This window comes from Lissotriton vulgaris, chromosome 12 (genome assembly GCF_964263255.1).
Source record: "Lissotriton vulgaris chromosome 12, aLisVul1.2, whole genome shotgun sequence".
Lineage (NCBI taxonomy): Eukaryota > Metazoa > Chordata > Amphibia > Caudata > Salamandridae > Lissotriton > Lissotriton vulgaris.
Window position 1 is genome coordinate 632619566 of NC_141700.1, and position 25171 is coordinate 632644736.

Genomic DNA, 25171 nt, shown 5'->3' on the forward strand with positions numbered 1-25171 from the left:
GGGTAATCACCTCTACGGGGGAGTCAATAGGAGTCCTGGGCAGAGCACCTCACACGGCCACAGTAGCGGCCGCCATCTTGCCTCTCCGCATAGACTTTTTTGTGACGCTTTAGATAAGTTAAAAAATAGAAAATGCACTGTTTTTCCTTACCTATTACCCCTTTGATAACATGGTAATAGACCTATCTATATCCACTTTGATAAAGTGGTAATAGGTAGGGGAAAATATCAAACCTAATACTCACCTATATCTAAAGGCGAAACGTAGCACACAGCCAAAGTGTACCTAAAAACATCATGGATGTCTGTAACTTTTGTAAAAGCAGTCATTAGCCAATCACATAATGCGTTGTCACTGTTTTGTACTGAGCTACTTTCACTTAATTTCACGAAAATACCACGTCAACAGATATCCCTAAGTATACAACTTAATAAATACTTACCTGTAGTAAACATAAAGACCATCTGCGCACCATAATATCCAATAATGCCAAATTTCATGTAAATTTTCACGCGACATACAAATGTCTATGGACAATGCATTGATAGAAAATGCTTTTTGGAAATCCCCTTCATCTTTGCACCCCCTTGCCCAATCACGCAAAACTTTCCATCCTCCGCCAATGTAAAAAAAGTTATAGGTCTGGAAAGTTTTTGTTGAGATTTGTCAAACTGGGCCAAAGTTATTAATGACCAGAAAATTAAGAGGAATTTCTATACATGGGAATCCCAATTAGATCTACAGAGTGGTTATTGCCACTCTGTAATATATAAATATATCAAGAAACCTATTAAGATTAATCTTTTTGCATTCCCTTTGTCTTTTATCTTTGTTGCAACTATGCAGGGACTAGTCACTTTCTTTTCGAACAAAGGCTAACTTTGCACACATATGTGTATATTAATAACGCTATTAAACCAAGCATTACCACCATTCTTTAACACCGTTTTCTCCCTATTATCTTGTGACCAACTTGACACACTTTGCACTTCCGGCTAATATTCTGGATTCTCTTTATATCCAGTCACCACACATTACCTGCTTCATATAAAAAAAGTTCATCCTTCACAGCTTGTGCCCTCTGAGCAGACAATCAGTGGTGGTTCCCTTACTTAAAAAGACGCTATCACCATCAAGTTCTACTTTAACACCTTTCCTCGTTTAACATTCTAAACTATTTATTTTTTATTGTTTTGTTCTTTTCTACCAGAGGGAACTACAAAGTCACCATTTTACCCCAACCCTTCATATATGTCTTGCATCCGGGTCCCTGTGTTGTCCATCTGTAATCATCTTTACTCCCTTGCTTTTTAACCTTTTACTTGCATCACTTTCATGCCATTATTCATTCTTCTGAATTCTATTTTATCCTGCATATTGACCACACAAATATCTCGATCCCAGTAATCATTCTGCCCTTACCATGTCCAATGATCAGTCTCAATTCCACTCACCTCCAGTTCCCTGTCCAAACTACTGATGGTGGAGCTTCAGAAAACACATTTCTCTGAGTTTAAGGAATAATTGCCCTCTTCAAGCCCATCCCAACATATAGCATATGGCAAATATCAACCCTACACTTCCACATTTGTGGGTGGATGACTTTATTGCTGGTATTGGTGTACCTTGTTGTTGTCCCACAGGATGGGACGTCCGGTACTTCCGCTAAGCAGACCCAATACGATAATAGAAATATACAAAAACATCTGCAGTGAATCGCTTTTAGATTTGTCAGATATTTATCTTAATACTCTCTCTAATTTTGTACAAGGATGTTGCTTATGTTGAGTACTACAGGGTGCTTGGAGGCTCATTCTATAAAACTGCAAAAATACATAAACCTTTTGACACCCAAATAAATTGATAAAAATGGATATCTAGAAATGAATAATTTAAACTGCTATTTGCCGGCCTATTATCTGGTCAGATGTCGTGGGTACCTGCCTTTCTGTTGCATTTTCTATAAGAAACATCAGTATTTAAACTAAAGTCCAGTTAACCAGAGGCACTGAGATTACCAATGTATGCAAACTGTGTTTCCACCTTAAGCAGCTAACATATCTAATAAAGATCAGGCGGATAAAAACAGTTTAACGGGCGCTCTACAACAAGTAATCAGGGTGTATTCACAATAATATCACATTTGGTGCTCTAAGAAGGTGAATGCGTATCCAACATCCAGAATCCCTGCAATTGCAGAGGCAAACACCAGTACCCTCTGAGCACACTGTTTCAATTCTTAATCTTCTCAGATAGTAAACACCAAACTTTTTAGTGGATGCCACTATTCATGGAGTCAAAAAAACAGTCCAAATCTCCTCCAATTAAGGTTTCACAGTTCCTCTGTGTTTATTTTCATGCCATCAGTCGTCTCTTGAAAATAACTTGAATATGATAAATCAGCCAACACGTGTTTCGTAGTGTAAAATATAACACATTGACTTCCTCAGGGCTAAATATCCAAGGTATCTTCAGGATTGATAACTTCCTCTGTATATAAACAAGATTCAAATCTCCTAATGTCAGTTCTTTGCGTCTTAATGATTCTCCAATAACCGTCTCCAATATCGTTATCACATTAAAGCAGCGTTCTCTATCTACGTTTCCACTTCCTGATCAAACTATCATATTCACCGGCCTCGTCGTAAAATAACTCGAGTTACGAGGTCCGTGATCTCCTAGAGAAGCGAATATCCTCACCACTCCATGCGGCGTTCAGAACATTTAAACTTCAGCTGCCCTTGCCCCATTTCGGCCTTGGCCCTGCATCAAGAACTTCATTTACCCTTCAAGCTTCACAATGAACCAGTTCATCTGCTATTCGGAATATCTGTTAAAGCGTAGCTCTTCCCCCAGTGACCTACTTGATGCACTTTAGCGCCCAACCCCACACTTCTTCATCCTACAATGCAAAGATGCCCTCTCAGTCGCACACTTGTGCAATACAAATGAAAATAACACCCATAAGAAATAGAGAGAACCCTCTTTTGCCCAAAATCTAATTAAAGTAAATTCGCCTGACCCGCAGGCACAATGCTTAGCTTTAAACATGGTTAGGACTCTTGAGAGCAACACAGGTTAACGCACACAAGGCAAATGAAATCCCACTTGAATTTCAATCTTTGAGTTTACAGACTGGATGATTCTTTTCATGGCAATGATGGCGTTTTAACCAATTGGCTTAGAAGTCTTTAAACCAAGTGGCATATTTTATCCCACTCAATAAAATACTCAGCCATATTTCTACAGAACTCGTCTCTTTCTCCAGGACAATTCCAACTCGTACTTCTTCCAGGGTATCAGACAATCACTGCAAAGGCCGGTAGCAACCATACAATTGAGTATTTTAGGGGAGACCAGAAACAAACAACAGCATTACATGGTTTATCCTACAAAGTTCTTCTACGACACGGCAGCTGATCAGAGAACAAAAGGGTCCTGGCACTCACCATCCTTCTCCTTGTCCATTCGTACCTTCTTCAGAGCTACAATCTCATTTGTACTGGTGTCCCTGGCACGATCTTTTAAAATAAACAAAAAAGAGAAAGTGTGACCATCTCCCAAGCAGTAGGTTCAAGGCGTACATCATGCTTTTCATTGCAAAATATTTCATTACATCCACAGAAAGTCCTTAAAAAGTAATAAACTAGGCGACAAGCAAGATCACAGGGGACAAAGGATTAATTTACATTTATCTTGATGAAGATGTGGGATCGGTACCAACTAAACTCTCTTCAAGCAGGCATTACTTACACACAATCCCATAGGTGCCTTCACCGATCCGATTCAGCTTCTCAAACTCCTTCACACTTCGACACCTGCCGAGCTAGAGAAAGAAGGATATTATCTCATGTCTGGCAACACACAAGGGAGATTTTCACACATCTTATTGCCTCCCTACCATAACATCAATATACAGTGGAAGTTTGTAACACAAAACAGGCTTAGCTGCAGTGTTCAAACACATGCGGATCTGTTTCTTTTCTAAAGCACTCAATCTTAAGTGTCAGTTACAGCTGTGCCTTAGCACAACTTTTAAACTTTTCTGAAGGTCAAAGCCATGTCCATTGGGTTGCACTCTGTTCAAAATATTTGGAGAATAGACGCCCTTCTACTGCAATTGTTATTTTTCTGTAGAGACTGAGATTGCACATATGAGCCACAAGCCCCATTTCGTGACAATTTTCAACTTAATCAAGATTGACCCTTTACAGTGTGCAGTGTTACCATGGTTTATAAAGGACTGATTCTGGTCAAAGTCAACCCTGGGCCTTTTGAATAAATGTATTGATCTTGACTCAGTCAAACAAAAGGTAATAGAAGGAATGCTTTTAAATAGTCTTAACTACTGGCATTCGATCAGGGTAGCATTCCAACCCATTGTATTCATCTCACTGTTTAGACTACATGCGAGCATTCCTCCCATGACATTTTTTTAAAATTCTTTTTATTAAGACAAACATCGGTTCAAATAAACGATACACAGGTTGCAGAGAATACATAACTAATAAGGACACACGGAGGATGAGAATTGCACTTATACAAAAGAGAGGAACATCATTTATTTATTATTATTTAAGAAGCTTATACAGCGCACAGCTACCCCCGGAGGGGTGTCCCGGCGCTAAAACAGAAACTCAGGGAAGGAGGAGTGGATCAAACATTACAGGATTGGAGTCATAATCTGGAGAACAGCCAGGTTTCTAATTTACCACGGAAGATGGATTCAGACGGGCAGAACCTGAGGTCGAGTGGGAGGCAGTTCCATAGTTTAGCAGTAATTACGCTGAACCCTCTGCCGCCCATTCTGGAACGTCGAAAGCGAGGTGAAATCAAGAGGCGTAAGTTGTTAGATCCCAGTGATCTGACAGATTGAGATATTGCCACTCGCTTTTTCAGGTATCCAGGCCCAAGGCCGTTGATAGCTCGAAAGGCGAGGGTGAGGATCTTAAATTGAATGCGGCTTGCAATGGGAAGCCAGTGAAGCGCTTTGCGATAGGCGGCAACCGACTGACGGTAGGGGATATTTCCGATCAGTCTGGCTGCCGCATTCTGAACGATCTGGAGACGATCGATCAGATATTGAGGAGCGCCGGCATATAAGCTGTTGGCGTAGTCTAGGTGGGATGTGATGAGGGCCTGAGTGATTGTTCTGCGGGCGTCCAAGGGGAGGTAAGGAAAGATCTTTTTAATCATGCGCAGCTTTGCGAAGCAGGCAGAAGTGACCTTGTTAATTTGCGTTTTGCAAGAGAGTGAGTCATCGAATTGAAAGCCCAGGTTGCGTGCTGATTGGACAGGGGTGGGCGCAGGGTTAAGTGCTGTGGGCCACCAAAGGCTGGGGGATATTGGAGTTTTTTGGTTAAAAAACAGTACTTCTGTCTTGTCAGCATTAAGTCTAAGGTGATTGTTGGTCATCCAGGCACAGATGTTGTCCAAGCATTGGCGGAAGTTGGCAAAGGTGGAGTCAGAGTGGTCTCTAAAAGAGAATATCAGCTGAGTATCATCAGCGTAAGAGACCACTCTGACTCCACAGGACTCCACCACTGCAGCCAAGGGTGCGAGATAAACGTTAAAAAACAGAGGGCTCAGGGCAGAGCCCTGCGGGACACCACACAGCAGGGGTTTACCCTCTGATCTGTAAGGTTTGAGCGCCACCTTCTGAGTTCTGCCAGAGAGGAAGGACTCAATCCAGGCGAGAGCGGAGCCACCGATTCCAACCTGCTTTAGACGGTTTAGTAGGATTTTGTGTGAGACCGTATCAAAAGCGGCGGATAGGTCGAGGAGGACCAGCATGGCCTCCTCGCCCCTATCCACACACTCACGGACAGTCTCAGCCACTTCCAGAAGAGCAGTCTCAGTGCTGAAACCTGCTCTGAATCCAGATTGGGAGTCGTGTAGTAGGAAGTTGTTTTCTAGATATTCTGTTAGTTGCAGCTGCACGGCCTTTTCCAGAATTTTTGCGGGTTTGGGGAGGAGGGAGATGGGACGATAATTGGAAAATTTTGTAGGATCGGCATCAGGCTTTTTCAGAATGGGGACCAGCAGAGCTTCCTTCCATGTAGTTGGAAAGATGCCATGGTGGAGGGAGGCATTCCAGATAGAAAGAAAAGGGCTAGCCAGTGAGGGGGCTAGGTCACCCATGGTCTTGGCAGGGATTAAGTCAGAAGGAGAGCCAGATCTGCACTGGGTGAATAACCTGAGTGCGGACTCGAGAGTCAGTTCGTTATAAGACTGCAAGGAGGCGGATTCCGGGGCCTTCACAGGGGGGACCAGAGGGGATACTTCAGTGGGAAATGAGGTACTAATTTTCTCAATTTTTTCAAGGAAATAGTCCGAGAGTCCATCGCATAGTGCCTGGCTGGAGGGGTTTTGCGCGGCCCTGGCGGGGGGATTTACAAATTCTTTGACAATATTAAAAAGGGTTTTGGAGGAGTTCTTAGCGGTGGAGATTTGTAATGAGAAGTAGTCTCTCATGGTGGCTTTTTTTTGTTTAAGAAATTTTTTCAAAGCGGTTTTGTAAATAGCTTTGGAATCAGGGTCATAGTTCTGCCGCCACTTGCGTTCAAGTAGTTTGCATCGGCTTTTTTCCTCACGGAGGGTTGGAGAGAACAAAGGGGCAGAGGGGCGTGTTCTAGCAGAGGTGATGGGCTTGAGAGGGGCGATGGAGTCGATGGCAAGGAGCAATGCAGAATTGACTCTAGACACATTTTCATCAATGTCATTAGACAGAGGATCCGGCTGATAGTCGAATAAGGGGTCTAAGGTAGCACAGGTGGCTTTATGCCACTTTCTTCCCAGCTCTTTCCTGAGGACAGTAGGGGCGGGTCTCGAAGTTAGCTCTAGGTTAAAAGGGACAAGATGATGATCAGACCAGGTAAGAGGGAGGGAAGGAAAGACTTTGATATTAGAGAAATTAGCAAAGATTAGGTCAAGAGTATACCCAGCTGTGTGTGTAGGGCCCTTGACTAATTGAAGCAAGTTCAAGCTCTGCATTGTTTCTAGCAAGTTGTTAGCTTTCGAGCAGAAAGAGTTGTCCACGTGGAGGTTGAAATCTCCTAGCACCAAAAAATGTTGGTGCTTGAGGGAGAGATCAGCCATCAGGTGGGTGAGTGCCGTTAGGGAGAGAGTCGAGGCAGTAGGAGGGTTATAAACTAGTGTGCCCGCCAATACTACTGCCGCGGTATCCAAGATAGTAAAGTACATAGCTTCAATCATCCCGATGTTCGTCAGTTTGGTGATAGACAGATTGAGGTGGGATTTTAGGATAATGGCAAGACCACCTCCTGCTTTGCCCCCTTCACGATTGATGCCCTTTAAGAGGTAACCCGGAGGGGTAGCAAGGTGGATATCGGGGGTAGAGGTATCTGTAAGCCAGGACTCGGTAAGGAACAGGATATCCCAGGTGTCTGAGATTAATGACGTCCATATCTCGTTGGAATGGCGGGGCAAGGAACGGCAGTTAATCAGACCTGCTTTCAGCGTCAGAGGGTGGGACAAGCGTTTCGGCAGGCTGAGGCAGGGAGAGGGGCGAATGCTCCAAGGCGGGAGCATAAAATTACATTGCAGACAGTGGAACGGGGCATCCTCCAAGTGACCGGGACTACAACGTGTAGTGGGAGGGCAAGTTGTGGGCTTTAGAAGGAGGAGCTGGGATCTGGTCCAGCACGTGCGACCAGGGACAGCCGGACAGCCAGGGGGACTGGCCCTAGGCACGGGCCAGGCGCGGACGGGTGCAGACGGGCTTGCCTTAGGCGCTCCCGCTGCGCTCGTCCGCTGCGCTTGCGTGGGAAGCACATTTAGGGAGAGAGGGGGTGGGCGTGGCCTGACGGGTGGGCGTGGCCTCGCGTTTCAGCAGTGATGCCGGTCGTGTGATCTGTCCCACTGAGCAGCGCTAGATCCGCTGTTTGTGGGGTGCCTGCTTGGCGGTAAAGACAGAGAAAGGCTCTGGGTGAGGTGCAAAGTTTTAAAAAAAGTATACAACACAAATCAAACAGTTTTTAAAAATGCGAGTTAGCGCACCTCCGGCTTCCGCCTCAGAGGTCTACAGTTTCTAATGAACGCGCTATCAGTCAGCGCTTTTCATAGGCTAGAGGGTGGGCGTGGCCTGACGGGAGGGCGTGGCCGCGCGTTTCAGCAGCGATGGCGGCCGTGTGATCTGTCCCACTGAGCAGCGCTAGATCCGCTGTTTGTGGGGTGCCTGCTTGATGGTAAAGACAGAGAAAGGCTCTGGGTGAGGTGCAAAGTTTTTAAAAAAAGTATACAACACAAATCAAACAGTTTTTAAAAATGCGAGTTAGCGCACCTCCGGCTTCCGCCTCAGAGGTCTAGAGTTTCTAATGAACGCGCTATCAGTCAGCGCTTTTCATAGGCTAGAGGGTGGGCGTGGCCTGACGGGTGGGCGTGGCCTCGCGTTTCAGCAGCGATGGTGGCCGTGTGATCTGTCCCACTGAGCAGCGCTAGATCCGCTGTTTGTGGGGTGCCTGCATGGCGGTAAAGACATGGGGAAGGGGGGATATTAGATTCTGAACAATCAGGCAGCGCACAGATTTCTCCCCGGTAGCTGTTCCAGGGACCCCAGACACGGGCCATTTTTTAGGGCAACCGCTAGCAACATAAACCGTCTTCTCTCTACACATACACCAGTCGAGATCTTTCTCCCAAGTGTCTAATGTAGGTGGTTTAACAGCTTCCCACAATTGCGATATGTTGCGTTTGGCTATCAAGAATCCCAGGGTGGCCCGCTGTGTCTGATGAGTGTTAAGATCTGTGGGTTCCCATATGTCGAGGAGGCAACGTCTAGCCTCCGGTAAAAGACGGATGTGTAGTACATTGCATAAGACCTAATGTATTCCATGCCAAAAAGCGATAACAAACTTGCATTCCCATATGATGTGAAAAAAGATTCCTAGCAGACCACATCCTCTCCTGCAATCGCCCCTATCGGTGAATCCCTTGTGGATCAAGCGTGGTCCGATAATGTATATTTATTTTATTTATCTATTAAGTTTATATAGCGCGGCAGCTAACCGTAAGGGTTTCCCGGCGCTGAAAGACAATTGAAGCAACATACAACCCAGAAAAGTTACTGGGCAAAAAGCCAGGTCTTCACGGCTCTACGAAAACGGATGTGACAGTACTCCATCCGTAGAACCAAGGGAAGCGAATTCCAGAGTCTGGGTCCCAAGGTCGCGAAGGAGCTGCCGCCCATTCTCGAGAGTCTGAACTTAGGTATGCAGAATAAGTGTTGGGACGAAGAGCAAAGTGAACGGGCAGGGGTGTAAGGTGTGACAAGGGCCTGGAGATAAGAGGGGGCGACTCCAATCTTGATCTTGTGCATAAAGCACAGTGCCTTGAATTTTACACGATTGTCAAGGCCGAGTCAGTGAAGCTCCCTCAGGCGCTCAGTAATATGATCCCGTTTTCGGCAGCCGCAGAGAAGCCGTGCAGCAGCGTTTTGAACCAATTGGAGACGGCGTATAACCGCCTTGGTGGACCCCAGATAGAGCACGTTACCGTAGTCTAACCTGGAAGTCACCAAGGCAGTCATCACTGATCTCTGGGTGTTGGGAGGTAATATCCAGAAGATTTTTCTCAGCCACGGTAAGATGGTAAAGCAGGTGGCTGCAACTTTGTGGTGTATATGTGGTGGAGAATTTTTAGCTGTACCAGTCTGAGGCATGCCGGTATGGCAACCACTCTAGGGTATGAGACCGCCTCTTGCCAGTCTTTATCATCAATCTCAATCCCATCTCCTGACCACTTCACCCTCAATGCCTGAAGGGGATCGGACATATTATTTATCTGTTTTTTATAGATTAGGCAAATCGTCTTTTCAGGAAGGTGGACGTCTAGGATTCTATCCTCTAAGGGTGAGGCGTCAGGAGGGGTCGTGCCCGCAGGTAAAAGTCTTTGAAGTGAATGTAGGATTTGGGCATTGCGGAAGTGCTCAGTAGGCGCCAAGTCATACTCGGCTTGGAGTGTTCTGAAGGTAAATAATAATAATGTACATTCTTTATTGTATAGTTAAAAAAACCATTACAAAAAATAAAATGCCGTAATATTTAAAAACTGATCTGGATATACATACATAATTAGAAGTTAAAATCGTGAATGAAAATGTCCTTTGAACTTCGAAAATCCGAGTCAGTTACAGTGGAAACAGTCACACAAGTAATGTAAGTTCAGGGTATGAATTGGATCTTTGCCAAAGTTCCTCTCTTTTTCTCAAAGTTGGTGATAAATTTGACTGCTCTACAGATGAGTTGAGGGTCCGCTGAGCACAGGACTTGTATGATCGCGGAACGACAGGTGCGGATTCCATATTCCTTGAACTTCGCTTTTAGCCTGTTCTGGCGTTCCTGGTCCAGTGAGGGACAAATGCAGATCAAATGAATGAAATCTTGTTTTGCGGCACCACATAGGTCGCACTTCTTGATGTCTTGGGTCCTCCATTTGGGTTGATCAGCATTTGTTGGCAGGTTGCCCAACCTTAGACTAAGGTATTTATGTTTAACATATGATGAAAATGCAAGTTCTAGATAGGCTGCCGGCGTAGACTTTTTATATGATTGTATTGTCATCCAGGCATGTGAGCGATGGCTCAGGGTTGACTTGTCATTGAACAATGAGTGCCTGTTTGCAGCCTTCTTTACCGCCTGTTTGAACGTTGGTACAGGAAGCTTGGTTTCCCAAAGTGCTGCTAGTTTGGTGGTTTCAAGGGAGTGTTGTAAGAATTTGGCGTACTGGGAATTCGGACTGTTATGAATTGCTTCCCACACGGCGCGATAGACCTCAATTTCCTGATTCATCCAGACGTCATACCAGAATTTGACAGTCTCATATTTTTTTCAGCAGTACTTGAGACTGCAGGCCGAATTCGAGTCGCACTTGCGCAGGTGATGCATTGTGTGGTAAGCCGAATAGGCGCTTGTAGACTTTCGTTTGAATTTTGTCTATAAGCTGTGCACTCTTTCCGTGATGTAACACGCTGCCGTAAGCTATTGTTGGGAGTAGCTTGGCTTTCATTACGGTTAGTAGGGGGTTGAACAGAGGGCCTTTGAGTTTGGTAGCTACTGCTAAATGCGTATAACAGGGCGGTTCCCTTCTTTTCGATGGCGTTGGAATGCATGGAAAAATGAAGGCGCTTGTCCAGTGGTATCCCCAAATACTTATAGCTTTCCACTACTTCCAGTTTGTTGTTGTCTATTACAGAGGTTGGTGGTGCTTTGCAGCGTCGAGCTATTACCATGATCTTTGTTTTCTTGCTGTTTATTTCAAGCAGGTTCCGTTTTGTGGATATATGGTCAGTTCCTGCAGGAGACGCTGCAGGCCTATTTTCGTCTGGCTGAGTAGGACCACATCGTCGGCATAGGATAGATGTGTTAAACGAAGGTTTCCTAGCCGCGGTGGATGAGCATTTATCGTGTCTAGCCTCGATGTCAGATCGGCCATGAATAAATTGAAGAGATGGGGGGCCAAAGCGCAGCCTTGTTTTAGACCATCAAAAGGTACTGATCTTCCTGGTTAGCCACTGTCCGTTGTCGATCTTTACCTGCATCCAGGTTTTGGTGTACAGGTCCATTATTGGGGTTAATATTGAATCCGGCAGGCCCTGCTGCTTCAGTTTAGACCAGAGTAGTTGCCTGCTGACACGGTCGAAAGCCGCCTTAAAGTCTATGAAGCAGGTGTACAGTGCCTGATGATTTTGCAGACTTTTTTCGGCTATTAAACTTAGCGCCATTGTATTTGCCATAGTGCCCGTGCCGCGGCGAAACCCTGTCTGGTTTATCGGGATTTTGTTATTGACTTCGGACCATTGTGCAAGGTCAGTTAATACCAGGGATGGGTAATATTTGGCTTCAGTATCGATGAGTGCTATAAGGCGGTAATTAGCTGGGTTTTTACGATCTCCGCCTTTATAGATTGGATTGACGATCGCCCCTCTCCAACTTTCCAGGAGCCGACTTGTGTTGTTTATTGACCTAAATAAGAGGTTGAAGTTACGGGCCCTGTAGTGGGGGTCCTCCTTATAAATTGCCTGGGGGACGCCGTTTGGTCATGGTGCACTGTCTTGCCTACTTTTCTTTATTATTTGTAGTATTTGAAGTTCATCACCTGTCCACGGTGGTTAGTCTGAACCTTCCTGTTGGTTGCCCGAGACGTTTGACCAAACACAGGCAGTGCCCTTCATGGACGCAATATTTGATGTTTTAAGTGCAATTGTTTCAGTTGTTATCGGCGGCGGTGATTTTATTGAAAAGGTGTCAACTAGGTACTGGACCCATACCTTTTCAGTGATGCAGGTCATGCTTATTGTTTGTGCTGGTCTGTTCAAAGAATTAACTTGCAACCAGAAAGCCCTGGAGTCGGATTTTTTTATGTTGTATAATATTTTGGTCCAGAAGTCAGTGATTTTTTCAGTCCAAATTAGATTCTTGTAATGTTTCCTTGTTGATCGAACTACTTGCCAAATATTTGAATTTACATTGTGACCTTGCGCTCGCCTTGTGAACTTCCGCAGACGTCTTCTTAAGGAAATGTGGACTATGTGAAATTGGCTTTGCTCATTGGGTGGGCCTTCTTTTTATTGTTGACACCAGTCCTGGGTAGTTTGTTTAAGATGTCAGACCAAGTTTCTGGGCACAGATCATTTTCTTGGGTTAGCGTTTGAAGTAGCTTCTTGGCGTCCTGCGCTATTTGTGGTAATTTATTACTCGTCCACCTTAATGGCTTCAAGTTAATTGTTGAGATTTCACCTTCTGTCGTGGGTGCTTGTGAGTACCTCAATGATGCCAAATTCATTTCAATGTGCTGCATTGAGTGGTCGCTGTCTAGAGAGCATATTATTTGGAAATTTTTAATTAGTCTTAGTAGAGATAGTGAGACTTTGGTATAATCCAAGATTGTACTTGTGCTATGGCCTATGTAGGTGGTAGAGGGGGGGTTTGTCCTGGTTAGTTCTTCCATTTATCACCCGCAACCCTAGGTGCTCGAGGTCCCACATCAACTGCCTACCCACTTTGTCTATCTTCTTTGCGGGTGGAATCTCCTGGGTTTCGACGCCCCAAAGTTCTTTAGCTGTAACGATGTTGTCCTCATCTTCCGGACGATGTAGGAGATTAGCATTGAAGTCGCCTGTAAGGATTATCTCCCAAGCTGGTTCTTCAAGGCGGAAATCAGATACGACGTTATTGATGCGTTTGAAGAGCTCTTTTTTAACTGTGTTTTTCGGGTGAGCATATATGTTATTAGAATGATAGTTCCAGTTTTGGCCTGTGATATCCTTTCCAATTTGATGATTTGCATGTCTGCTGCCGGTGTGGCCAGTTGGGAGGCCTTGATGTTCAATGCGGTGGTTATATAGACCGATAGTCCCCCCTTTGAACGCCCATGACGCTGAGTGCGAGTCCCACTAACGGGGAAGCATAATCTGCCTGGTACATCAATTGGCTCCTTTAGCCACGTTTCCTGTAGGGCTATGATGTCGTACGTGTCCCAAGTGTCTGTTTTTCTGCTGTCATTTAAGATGTCTTTTGCACCAGCGATGTTCCAAGAGAGAAGTTTTACTGACTTTCCTTCGGTTTTGCCAGCCCGGCTATAGGTTCAGTCATCGTTAGTACCCTGTTTCTGTCTATTCTGGTGTTCATTGTTAACGGATTCAGCACCCCTGGCACCTTGCAATACTGAATATATATAGGTCGACGTGCCCATGTGTGGTCTTCTTTTTTGCCACGCTTCCTTAGTAAGGGAGACGGATAACCCGGTTTTACTATTTTCTTTGTGATTCCCACTCTTCAAATTTGGCGGTTTCAGTGAGAATTTTCTTGACAATTCCCACATTCCTCCAGGTTGCAAGGGTGCCTTCCTTAGCTGCGTTGCTACTGAGGGTAATACATTCTATTGTTAATAGGTCAGTGGATGTTATGTGGCTAAGACTTGGAATTGCAGATGTCAAGTGAAAGATGTTTCCTCGGTTTAAATAGTCTTGTGTGCCTTGTGCTTTATAGTTAGGGATGAAGAGTAGCCTTCCTGCTGTTGCTGTTTTCGTATCAATTGTTTGCTCACAAGTAAAGTGTATGTGGTCATTTGACCGAGTTCTCCTTGATTGGTGACTTTCAAGGTCCTTTTCATCATCACATGGGTATTTTACTATTTGGCTGTAGGCATCGTTCTGTGATTGTTCGATTAACATACTTGCCTTAGCCTTTACTTTCAGGCAAGCTCCTGTTTGACCACCCAGTTCTGTGTAGTGCGCATGTTCACTGGCGGAGATCGCAGGGCAAGGTCCTATCCTATTTGTATTTATTGGTCCTATGCTTTGTTGCTGTACATTTTGATCTGTGATTATCATTACTTGTAATTGATCATGAGCGTTCTTGTCCGCCTTTGCTGTGACTATTCTGGCATTTTTTTCCCTTTTTGTCTGATGTGAGATTGCGCTTGGGATTGTGATCGGGATGAAAAATGTTTTATTATTGTTATCCGCACCTTTGACGACCACCCTTTGGCATCCCTGATTACTTGCCTCGTACTTATTTTGTTCATGCTCCTTGGTATAATATTTTATACCCTGCTGAGGAGTACGTACTTTTTGACGGGGCTTGTTCCTCGTGTTTTGCGGTTCGCACTTTAAACTCCCTGAGATTCTGTTCGATTGTGCGACGTCCCAGTCTGCTATTTCCAGACTCCAGTCTGTGCCGCTTGGAGCAGTCGATAGGCTTTTATGCTCGTCATTGCTTGAGTCCTCCGTTCCTAAACTTGTTGCATGGACAGTCCCCTCTGTAAGCGCAGGTGTTTTTGATGTAACCATATGAACTAGGTCATTTGGTGCTGTGGTCGTGGGTTTTTGTCCTTCGTCTATGGGTCTGCTCTTCAGAATTTTGTGATCGAGCTTTGTCATTGTGAGTGGCTGATGTGACCCCTCTTTAGTATCTGGTTTAGATTTTGGTTGAGGTTTTGCACAATTAAAGATAGGAAAGTTGATCAAAGCCTGCTTGTTGGCAGGTAAGCAGTTTGACAATTGATTTCTGTTTTTTCTCGCACGTTTTTTCTGCCGTTTAGTTAGACCTTGCTGGTTGTTTAGATTTTTTTCCCCGTCCTGCTCGGGTTGATCTTTTTCTGATGGTTTATGGCTGTTGTTGTGCCTAACAGAGGGTTAGACCCCTGTTAATTTTATTTCTTCTATTAATTCATCAGTTATTTATGTTGGTTTATTTTGCTTCGTTTTTTGGTCTATTGTTTGTTGTACTACTACTGCTGTGTTCCGAAGGGTTTGACTCCCCCTTCCCCCAGAGGTCTTTGATTTGCACAATACCTATGAGATCCCATTTATCGAAGCTTTTTGATCTCCATAGGTTGCCTAAGGATTCAGAATCCCAAAGGGGGGGTCACCATTGTCAGTTTAGGTCCCCACCCAAGAACGTTGGTCGCCTCATGCCAAATCTGGACTCTGAGTGCTTGGTGGGGTCCGTCAGAGTATTTGTTGGGCCGCGAGTAGAGCCCCCTGTTGTAGCCACCTCTTGGGAGGAGCCATTTGTCCATGGTGTAGCCTGGATAGTCGCCCCGCCCATAGGTACTATGATTTTTGGCGGCCAGGTGTGCAGCACAGTAATATTTTTTAATGTCTGGCAGGCTTATGCCACCATCGTACCAGTTTAGGGTCAGTTTATTTAAGGCGATTCATTGCTTGCCATCCCAGAGTAATTCTCTATGAAGGCCCTCTAAGACTCTAAAGTATTGCTGGGGTACCGGATCAAGAGCATTTTGCAAAGCATATAGCAGGCAGGGCAGAGACATCATTTTATACAGGTCTGCCCTACCCAACAGGGAAAGGGGAAGGGATTTCCATCTTTTGATGCCTTTTTTGAGTCTGAGAAGGGGCGGAGGAGATTCTGATCATATCGGACCAAAGAGTCATGTGAGATATAAATGCCGAGGTATTTAAAGCCTGCGGTGTTGGTCTGGATTGGGCAATTTGCAGGAGGAGTAGGGGGATTTCCACATAGGGCGAACACTAAGGATTTTCCCCAGTTAACCGTGAATCCAGAAAATCTGCCGAATATTGCCTAGATGTCCAGAACTGCCATGAGAGATTTTGACGGGGAGGCCAGATAAAGCAGGATATCGTCCGCATAGAGTGAAAGGCGGTCCTCCCAACCGAGGGACCATCTCAGTCCTCGTATCATCAGGTCCTGTCGGATCCAGGCAGGCAGTGGCTCCAGGGCGAGGGCGAACAAAAGCGGGGGAGAGAGGAAAACCCTGTCGGGTTCCGCGGCTGAGTGGAAACGGGGCTGATACTTTATTGTTAACCACTACCTGCACCAGGGGTGCTTGGTACAGAAGACGCTCCCACTGAGTGAATTTTGGCCCGAAACCCAATTTAGCCAGTACCGCCCAAAGGTAGGGCCATTCAACTGTGTCGAATGCCATGGTTGCATCCAAAGATACTATCACAGCTGACTCCCCATGGAGTCTGTGTAATTTTAGGGCTGTGTTTCTATGCGGCATGAGGCCCGATTGGTCCGGGTGTACCAGGGTGCCTATTACTTTGAGCAGGCGGGTAGCCAGAAGCTTGGCCAGTATCTTTGGTTCCGCATTTAGGAGGGAAATTGGTCTATAAGAGGCACAATCCATCCAGGGCTTTCCCTCTTTGTGAATAGTGAATATAGTGGCGATCCTCTGTTCCCTCGGTAGGGCCCCGTGTTCCAGTGATTCCTCAAACATCAAATGCAGGTGCTGTGCGAGTTTATTGGGCTGCAATTTATATAGCTCAATGGGAATGCCATTGGGACCAAGGGTTTTTCCCCGTTTCAATGCATGTATTGCTTGTGCAATTTCATCTGTTGTTAAATCACGGTCCATAAACTCTCGGTCAGTTGTGGGTAGGCAAGGGAGCTTAATGTCGAGTAGGATGTCTTTTGTGTCTTCCTCAGTGTGTGGGGTCACTGTCGAGTATACCAGTTGAAAGTGAGTAGCGAATCTGTCCACTATGTATTGGGGTTCAGTGAGAGAGGAACCGTTGTCATCCTTGAGTTCAGGGACTAGTCTGCTCGCCCAGTCTTTCTTTTCTAACCAAGCTATTAGTTTCCCTACTTTATCGCCCAATTCATATATCCTACCTTGACATTCTCTACTTGGGGATTTAGCTCGGTCCGTGACCAGGGATTTATAGTCGTGCTGTTTCAGACTCAGGAGGTGTAGCTTTTCTGGTGTAACGCCCGCTTCTAGGCCACCCTTGAGTCGGTAAATGTCAGCCTCTAGATCCAGAATTTCTTTTTGTTTTTCTCACTTAGCCCCAGTGATCAAAGACAGGGGCTGCCCTCGGATCACTGTCTTGAAGGCTTCCCACAGGGACTGGGACGAGGACACAGACCCCTCCCATGACATTTTGTGTGACTGATGTAACACACTAACTGGTCAATGGTATGCCCAAACGTGGTACCTTGCTTACTGTGCCATATGATCCAAGATGCCTAACAAGGCAGAAACTGGTCTTGGGTTGCTTGTGCTTCCTTCTGAAGTGGGCTGCACCTGGCAGTTCGGGATGGACCATTCCCATAAGGAGCAGGTGCAGTACTAATTTGCATAAGGCGGACCTTTGTCTAGAGTGGCAAAATGGGAAAAAAACGATGGTTTGGAAAGGTACCCAGAGTGATTACCAGTGGTTAGACTATTTGCAGGCATTTCTCCCATCATCTTTTGTGTGACTGCTTTTGATGACACTGCTAATGAGAAGCTCTTCATCTCCTAAGGAGTATTGTCTGTCACCCTAATTTCACTTTACCTCCCTGTAAATCAGCCATCTATTACTGTACCTCACCTCTCTCCGTCTTCCTATGCATCCCACCTGTCCAGTGTTTCCTTGTGCTTAGTTATCTTTAGTGGTGCCATGCAAACCCCTAGAGGTAGTCTGTACCTTTGACATTTCAGGACAGATTTGCATAGAAAATGTATTTGGAGCAAAGGTGCAATATACCTTTTGCTAATTCACAAATATACATGCATACAGTGCACAAGATCTGCATGGAAATAACTGCCAATCTACAAAAAATACACATTTCATTTTGAATTTGTGTGCACATCTGTACATAGGAAAGCTCAGCAGACGATACCATACGAAAATGATTATTGATCCCTGCCAAAGAGGCTACATAAGTCTGCCAAAATAACTTTACAATACTTACTGTGAAAAAAAATATCTCTAAACAGATCCTGACTTTAGTATGACGATCCCAGACTGTGGGCCCAACGCAGTAACTGAAAATCTTCTGCATCATAGTATAACCCTGCATCAATTGACGCCCAACAGTCAAGTGAACCCAGTGCTCACTCAGTGAAACCCAGGCACTGACAGAAACTGTCCAGCACCCCCAGTGCCAGCTCCCCTGTTTCCCCAGTTGTGCCTTGTGTCTGCTATAGTCGCATCCATCTTAAGTCATATACTGCATGTTTTATCCTTGTTGCATCCTTGTGCCCCTCTTACACATCACTGGTTCCTCTGCATTATGTTTACCAAATAATACATGTTTTAATGTATGCTAACGATGTGGTCAGTTTTGACCTCACGTCTATTTGTCTTCAGTGAAACTTGGATGTACTTTTTAAGTATACAGAGGATAATTTCTTGAAAATAAACATTACTAAAACCAAGGTGGTACCTTCCAGAGGGAAGAGACTATGACACTGCTTCTTTGATTGGAAGTTGGGCAGAAGGCCTGTGGATGTGATAACAACATATGCATATCTAGGGAGGATCTTCTTCCAGACCTTACAAAGCATCTCTCACTTTTCTCACATTAGGCTTAAGGCAACAGCTCACATGTGTGCCTTAAATAGATTTTATTGCTCAATGTGTAGGAGACATTTTTTGGGAATATTTATTGGGCAAAGATATCCCCAACCTCTCTTCTGCACTTGAATATAGCCCCTTAAGTAAGTGGTCAATTTTAAATGTATTCGAAGGGAGGCTCCTTCAGAAAACAGTATCCCTGTGCCAAGCATTACGCTTAGAGTTTTCCCTCCCCAGTGCCTATTGCAGATCACTGGCAAACGTGATCAGATTGGCATACATTCTACTGCACCCACCAGAAGGCACTTTGAGAAACCTCCTGAGGCACGAAACCTTTAAGGAAGAAGTAGGCTTTTATACTTTCAATAATAATCTTGAGATCGCACTATTGAATTTCCAATGTACTCGCCGATTTGCAATTATGAACACCAGCGCAACTAAAACTGTTTTTGAAAAAGACTGTGGCCAGATTAGGCTACACATGTGATATTGCACACAGCCTCCACTTAGAAACTTATAAGCCCTCTCTGGAAACCTAACATTCAGGACATGTCAAGAATATCTGAAGTTTACTCTAGAACAAGGCACTAGGCGATTTATAATTATGTTAAGGTTGGGAGTTTTACCGTTAAACAATGTTAAAAAGCTTTGGTCGAATATAAGAGACTAGACTGGAACATGTGATATTTGCAAGAGTGGGAATCAAGATATTAAGCATGTACTGTTAGTCTGCCTTTGTAAGACAGTGCTGGAAGTGAGGAATCATTTTTTAAAACCTGTGTATTAAATATGTGTTTGAAGTTAATGATTTCATTGCCTTAGCAAAGTTACCTCTGATGAATTTGTGTGCTACAAATTGGATAAAATTTACATTTTCAAAGTGTTTTACCTATGTATTAGCAGTACGTTAACCTGGAGTTAGTTATGATTTTTATGTGTCTTTTACATAATTATTTGTGGCTGTATATATTGTTGTTCTCTGGCGAGATCTGAATCAATAAAACTGATTTGATGTGTATACCAAATAATTCAGGTGAATGTCCAACATATCCGTTCTTTACCTAACACTAATGATGATTCAATCAATCAATCAATGCATTTATAGAGCGCACTACTCACCCGTGAGGGTCTCAAGGGGCTGGGGGGGGGGGGGGAGGGTGCTGCTACTAGTCTCTGCCTCTGGTAACATCCATTAGATCCAATGAGCTCTCAGACACACTACAATAATACCTTTGCATCCTCTGGTGATCTGCTTTGCCATCACTGTGATCCTTCCCTTACCAATTCCTGTATATTCCAGTAACCATCTGAACCCCAGGTGAGTCACTGCTCATTAACCCTGCTACTCTCTTTTAGCCATATACACTCTAACCCTCATTACTGCTAAAGGACCACTCACATATCCTGTAATCAGAGTGACCCCCTGGAAGCTGTGCTTTAGTTGTCCTCCCCCAGCAGAGATAGTAATTGCATTTATATAGGGCTTACTTGCCCTGACGTGGTCTTGAAGCGCTTTACGCCGAGCAGCACGCTGCTCCAGACCCGAAGGTTAGTGTTTAGTCCGGTGTTGTAAGTATTTTTTGTTTTTGGGGATTAGCCCTTCACTGCAGTTTCTCTGTGGGAGATTACATTAATAAGAGTTAGGTGTTATTATTCGGGGTAGTGCAGAAGTCGGGTGGGGTTAATAGAGATTAGGTGCTGATAGGTTGCAGATGTCTAGAACTTTTCAAACAGTATAGATTGTTATCTTTGAAATAAGCTATGGGCAAATCGGAAAAATACAATCATTAGGGGCGATTAAGGCAAACATGAAAGTGACTTGGCGTAAATTGTGCTTCGAGAGAAAACCTTTGCAGGAGGAGTAAGGAAGAGGGTCAAAGCCCTCCTAACACCCAATCAACTATTGGACCCCCAGTGCCAGTCTGCACCCTCTATAACATCCTGCACCGCCATTAACCCTTAAGAACCCTCGATGACCACAGGAAGAGTTCCTGTCCCTTTACTCTTAAGTGATGTCTTAAGGACACCCATATTAGTTGAACACGGCGTCCCCAGTATCACATGCCCAATCACTGATCCCTGCAACCAACAGACCCCCATGGACCGTCAGAAACGCGCCTGGACTCCCATAGCCCTCCAGCCCATGCACCCCTATATCTTAAAACAGATAACCCATTGCATACAGTGTGATTTCCCACCACCCACCCGCCCTCCTCTCAACAGGCCACGCCCCTCTTTTCACGAGGTCCCGCCCCTCTCACCCGGTCGTCCGGGGGTACGGTGAAGAATCCGTCCTGTTTAATTCTCTTAAGTCTGATTTGTTGGAGCTCGGGATCGGGGCCGTCTGGCTCCCCCATGGCCGCGGGTGGGGTGCAGGGAGCTCGCTGCGCCTATGAACAAGTCTTTCTTCTACTTCCGTCACTCTACCTTCGAGCGTTAGGTCAGGTTCTGTTCAGCAGGAGCTTGATGCCCTCTGTCGGCCACTACTGGTCCTGCGTCTTACAAACTTGGTCTGGGACAAGGTTTTCTTTCAGTCTGTTTTATTTTATGTAGTTATTTGTTTGTGCAGTTCGTTTGCGAGAACACGGCCCGAGGGAATGAGTGTTTTATAAACCTATAGACACATTTCAAACTTTTCCTGGGTATATGGCTCAAAACCAGGCGGGCAACTAGAGCCAACATTTTTTTTTGGGGCGGCTAATTCTTCCATTCACAGACAGAGTGGCTGTAAGAATGTCTTATTACTTACCGGTAATCTTCATTACCCCGATTAGGGTCCTCCCCGTCCCAGACTTAAGAACAAGAGGCAGTCCTGCCTCCACCCAGCCAAATCCAAAACGCCAGTATTTCTATAGTACATAAGCCCCGCCCACCTACCGCCATGCCTGTTTTCAACAAGACTCCGACACAAACACAGCGGGAGGGTGGGAGGGAAGAGGACTGGGACAGGGAGGACCCTAATCGGGGTAATGAAGATTACCGGTAAGTAATAAGACATTACCCCCTCATGGGTCCTCCCCGTCCCAGTCCTAACAACGTGAGGAACTCAGAAGCAGAGAACCAATAAAGAAAACACGCAGGACACCAGGGATCCATGCAGAGTACAAAACTTTAATCGATAAAAGATCAATGAACAACAGCGTTCAAGACGCCAACAGAAAAACTGTCAGCAGAGGCATGTAAAACATCAAGCCGATAATGTCGCACAAATGTGTCATGAGACTGCCAGGTGGCTGCCCTACAAATCTCACGGACAGAGACCCCCGCTGCCTCAGCCCAGGAAGCAGACACAGAACGCGTCGACCGACCATGTACATGAGACGGAGGAGGCAAATCCAAAGACTTGTAAGATTGACAGATCGCCAAACGGACCCACCGACTGATCGTGGAAGTGGAAACCTTCTTCCCTTTAGCCACACCCCCACAGGAGAAAAACAGGGCAGGACAACTCCAGAACCCCAGGGAACGTTGGACGTAAATCTGGAGAGCCCTGCGAACATCCAAAGAAGGGGGAACAAGGGATCCCCCTCAGCAGGCAAATCAGGAAGAATCACCTCCTGCTGCAAATGAAAACTCGAAGAAACCTTAGGCAGAAAAGCCTGGTCAAGCCGCAAAACGACCCGATCAGGGAGGAACTGCAAATAGGGAAACGAAACGAGCAAGGCACCCAACTCACCCAACCTGCGAGCGGTTTAATGGCCAACAGGAAAGCCACCGTAGCGGACAGCCACAACAAATCCGCCTCCATCAAAGGCTCAAAAGGGGGCAACTGCAGAACACGCAAAACAGTAGGCAAATCCCAAGAAGGAATGAGAACAGGAGAAACCGGCCGACAAAGCCAAAAGCTCCGAAGAAGCCGACTAACCAAAAGAGCAACACCCTCCAAGGAGGCCCCAGGACCCCGACAAGCACGAACCGCTGCCCACTGAGCAGACAACGTGGAAGGGGAAAGGCCTTTCAAAAAACCATCCCGGAGAAACTCCAACACAGAAGTAGGAACCCCCAGTACAGGATCCACCCCATGAGAAGAACACCAAGAAACAAAAGAACCCCAATGGCGGCCATAGCACTTAAGGGTCGAAGGGTGGCGAGACAACTGGATGTCACAAGCCACCACCGACGAACAACCCAAAGACTCCAAAGTCAACCGCCAAGCCGTCAGCTGCAAACGAGGAAGACAAGACAGAGACAGGAGTGGAAACTGAAGAGGAGATGGACACAAAGGAAGCCGGACAAACCGACCCCGCCAGCTTCAGCAGGAGAGGAAACCAAATGCGGCGAGGCCAGAAAGGAGCAATCAACAGGACCGAAACCTTCTCCCTCCGAATCTTCTGCAGCACCCTCGGGAGGAGGGGAATTGGAGGGAATGCATACAGAAGGCCCGAAGGCCAGGGAATCGAAAGAGCATCCACCGCCCAAGCCTGAGGACACAGCACCTCCGAACAAAACCGGGGCAGGAGAGAGTTGTGAGGGGATGCAAAAATATCGATCCAAGGAGTCCCGAACCGAAGTCAAAGGGACAGGAACAGAGGAAGAGAGAGATGGTACAGAACAGAAGATGGAAGGTTGCGGCTCGAAACGTCCGCATGAAAATTCAACCGTCCCGGAATGTACACCGCCCTCAAGGCCAACAGATGAGATTCCGCCCAAGCACAAATCATGGAGGCCAACATGTTCAGTGACGCTCACCTGGTCCCCCCTGACGGTTCAAGTAACAACAAGCCACCTGGTTGTCGGTACGAACCAACAGATTCGACCCCAGAAGAGGAACCTGAAAAAACTGCACCGCCTCCCAGACAGCCGCCAACTCCCGCCAGTTCGAGGAACGGGTGCTGTCTCCCTGAGACCACCGACCCTTGGCTTCCAAGGACCCCAAAGTGGCCCCCAACCCCAGAGACTGGCATCCGTCGTCAACAAAAGGGGATGAGGAAGACAAAACTGCACCCCCTTCTCCAGGTTGGGAGTGCAAAGCCACCAGTCCAAGTCCTGAATCAGAGCATGAGAGAGAGGAATCAGAGTCTCGTAATCCGCCCGGGAGGGGTCCCACCGAGCCAACAGATGAGTCACCAAGGGCTTGAGATGGAGGCGAGCCCAAGGAACCACAGCAGTGGTCGCAGCCATCAACCCCTGGACCCGCAACCAAACACGAGCCGGGGCAGAGGGACGACTCAACAGATCCCACAGCAGAGTCTGTAAGGAAAGGATCCAAACAGGAGGTAGAAACACCGCCCCCAGAGAGGTGTCGAACAGACCCCCGATGAACTGAAGTCTCTGAACAGGAACCAGATGAGACTTGGCCAAATTCACCTTGAACCCCAGCTCCTGGAACAGGGACAACGTAGCCTCCACCGCCAGAAGAGCCTGAGGGAAAGAGGAAGCAGAGACCAAACAATCATCAATATAGGGAAACACGGAGAAACCCTGATGTTGCAAAACCCCCACAGCAGGAGCCAATACCTTGGTAAAAGTCCTGGGAGCAGTGGAGAGGCCGAACGGCAGAACCCGAAACTGGAAATGCATCCCCTGGACCACAGACCTCAGGAACCGCTGACTGGCAGGATGGACCGGAACGTGAAAATAGGCATCCTCTTAGTCCAGGGAAGCCAAAAAATCTCCCTCCTGGATGAGGGGAATGAGAGACTGCAACGTGACCATCCGAAAATGATCCAACTGCACCAACTTGTTCAGGGAACGGAGATTCAATATGGGGCCGAAGGAACCATCGGGCTTTGGAACCAGAAACAGATGGGAATAGAACCCCAGGCCCACTTCCTCCACTGGAACTGGCACCACCGCCCCTTTCTGGAACAACATGGTGACGCCTGACAACATGGCAGACCGCCGTACGGGGTCTCTTGATAACGGGGTAACCAAAAGACAATCCAGAGGGGGAGGGCCTCAGAAGGGAATCCGGTAACCCCACCTGATGATATCCAAGACCCATTGATCGGAGATCAGAGCTGACCAACGGTCCAGAAACAAATGGAGATGAGCCCCCACAGCGGCATAGTCACTTTTGTCCAGCACCAGAGGGAGGCTGTGGCAGCTGCTGCTTTATAATGGAACGCGGCCCCCCGACCACGGGCCAGACCACGAAAGGGCTGAGAGGACAAAACCCCCTGAAACCCTTGCTTCTGGAAAAAAGACCTTTTCTCAGGAGCAGGCTGAAAAGGCTTCAACAACTTCTTCTCCGCAGAGCGCTGCACCATCGAATTCAAGGCATCCCCAAAGAGACAAGGACCCTCAAAAGGCAGTTTATGGACCACAGACTTCTGAGCAGCATCAAGACGCCATGGCTTTGTCCACAGAGACCTCCTCCCAGCCACCGCCGCCCCAGCAGCCGAGTAGAAAGCCCACAAGGAATCAAAAGTGACATCTGACAG

At 46.2% G+C, this 25171-nt stretch overlaps 1 protein-coding gene across 1 annotated transcript in view; it reads right to left on the reverse strand.

The window, feature by feature from the left end:
* The window catches only part of CDK10 (cyclin dependent kinase 10), a 77139-nt gene extending 55926 nt beyond the window's left edge, over positions 1 to 21213 (reverse strand). The window contains exons 1-3 of the mRNA XM_086945793.1: positions 21050 to 21213; positions 3755 to 3827; positions 3451 to 3522 (exon numbers count right to left, since the gene is read on the reverse strand). Of these exons, the coding sequence (XP_086801919.1) occupies positions 3451 to 3522; positions 3755 to 3827; positions 21050 to 21145 (241 nt within the window). The 5' untranslated portion in view covers positions 21146 to 21213. The remainder of the gene's footprint in view (positions 1 to 3450; positions 3523 to 3754; positions 3828 to 21049) is intronic.
* Positions 21214 to 25171: the final 3958 nt, after the last annotated feature.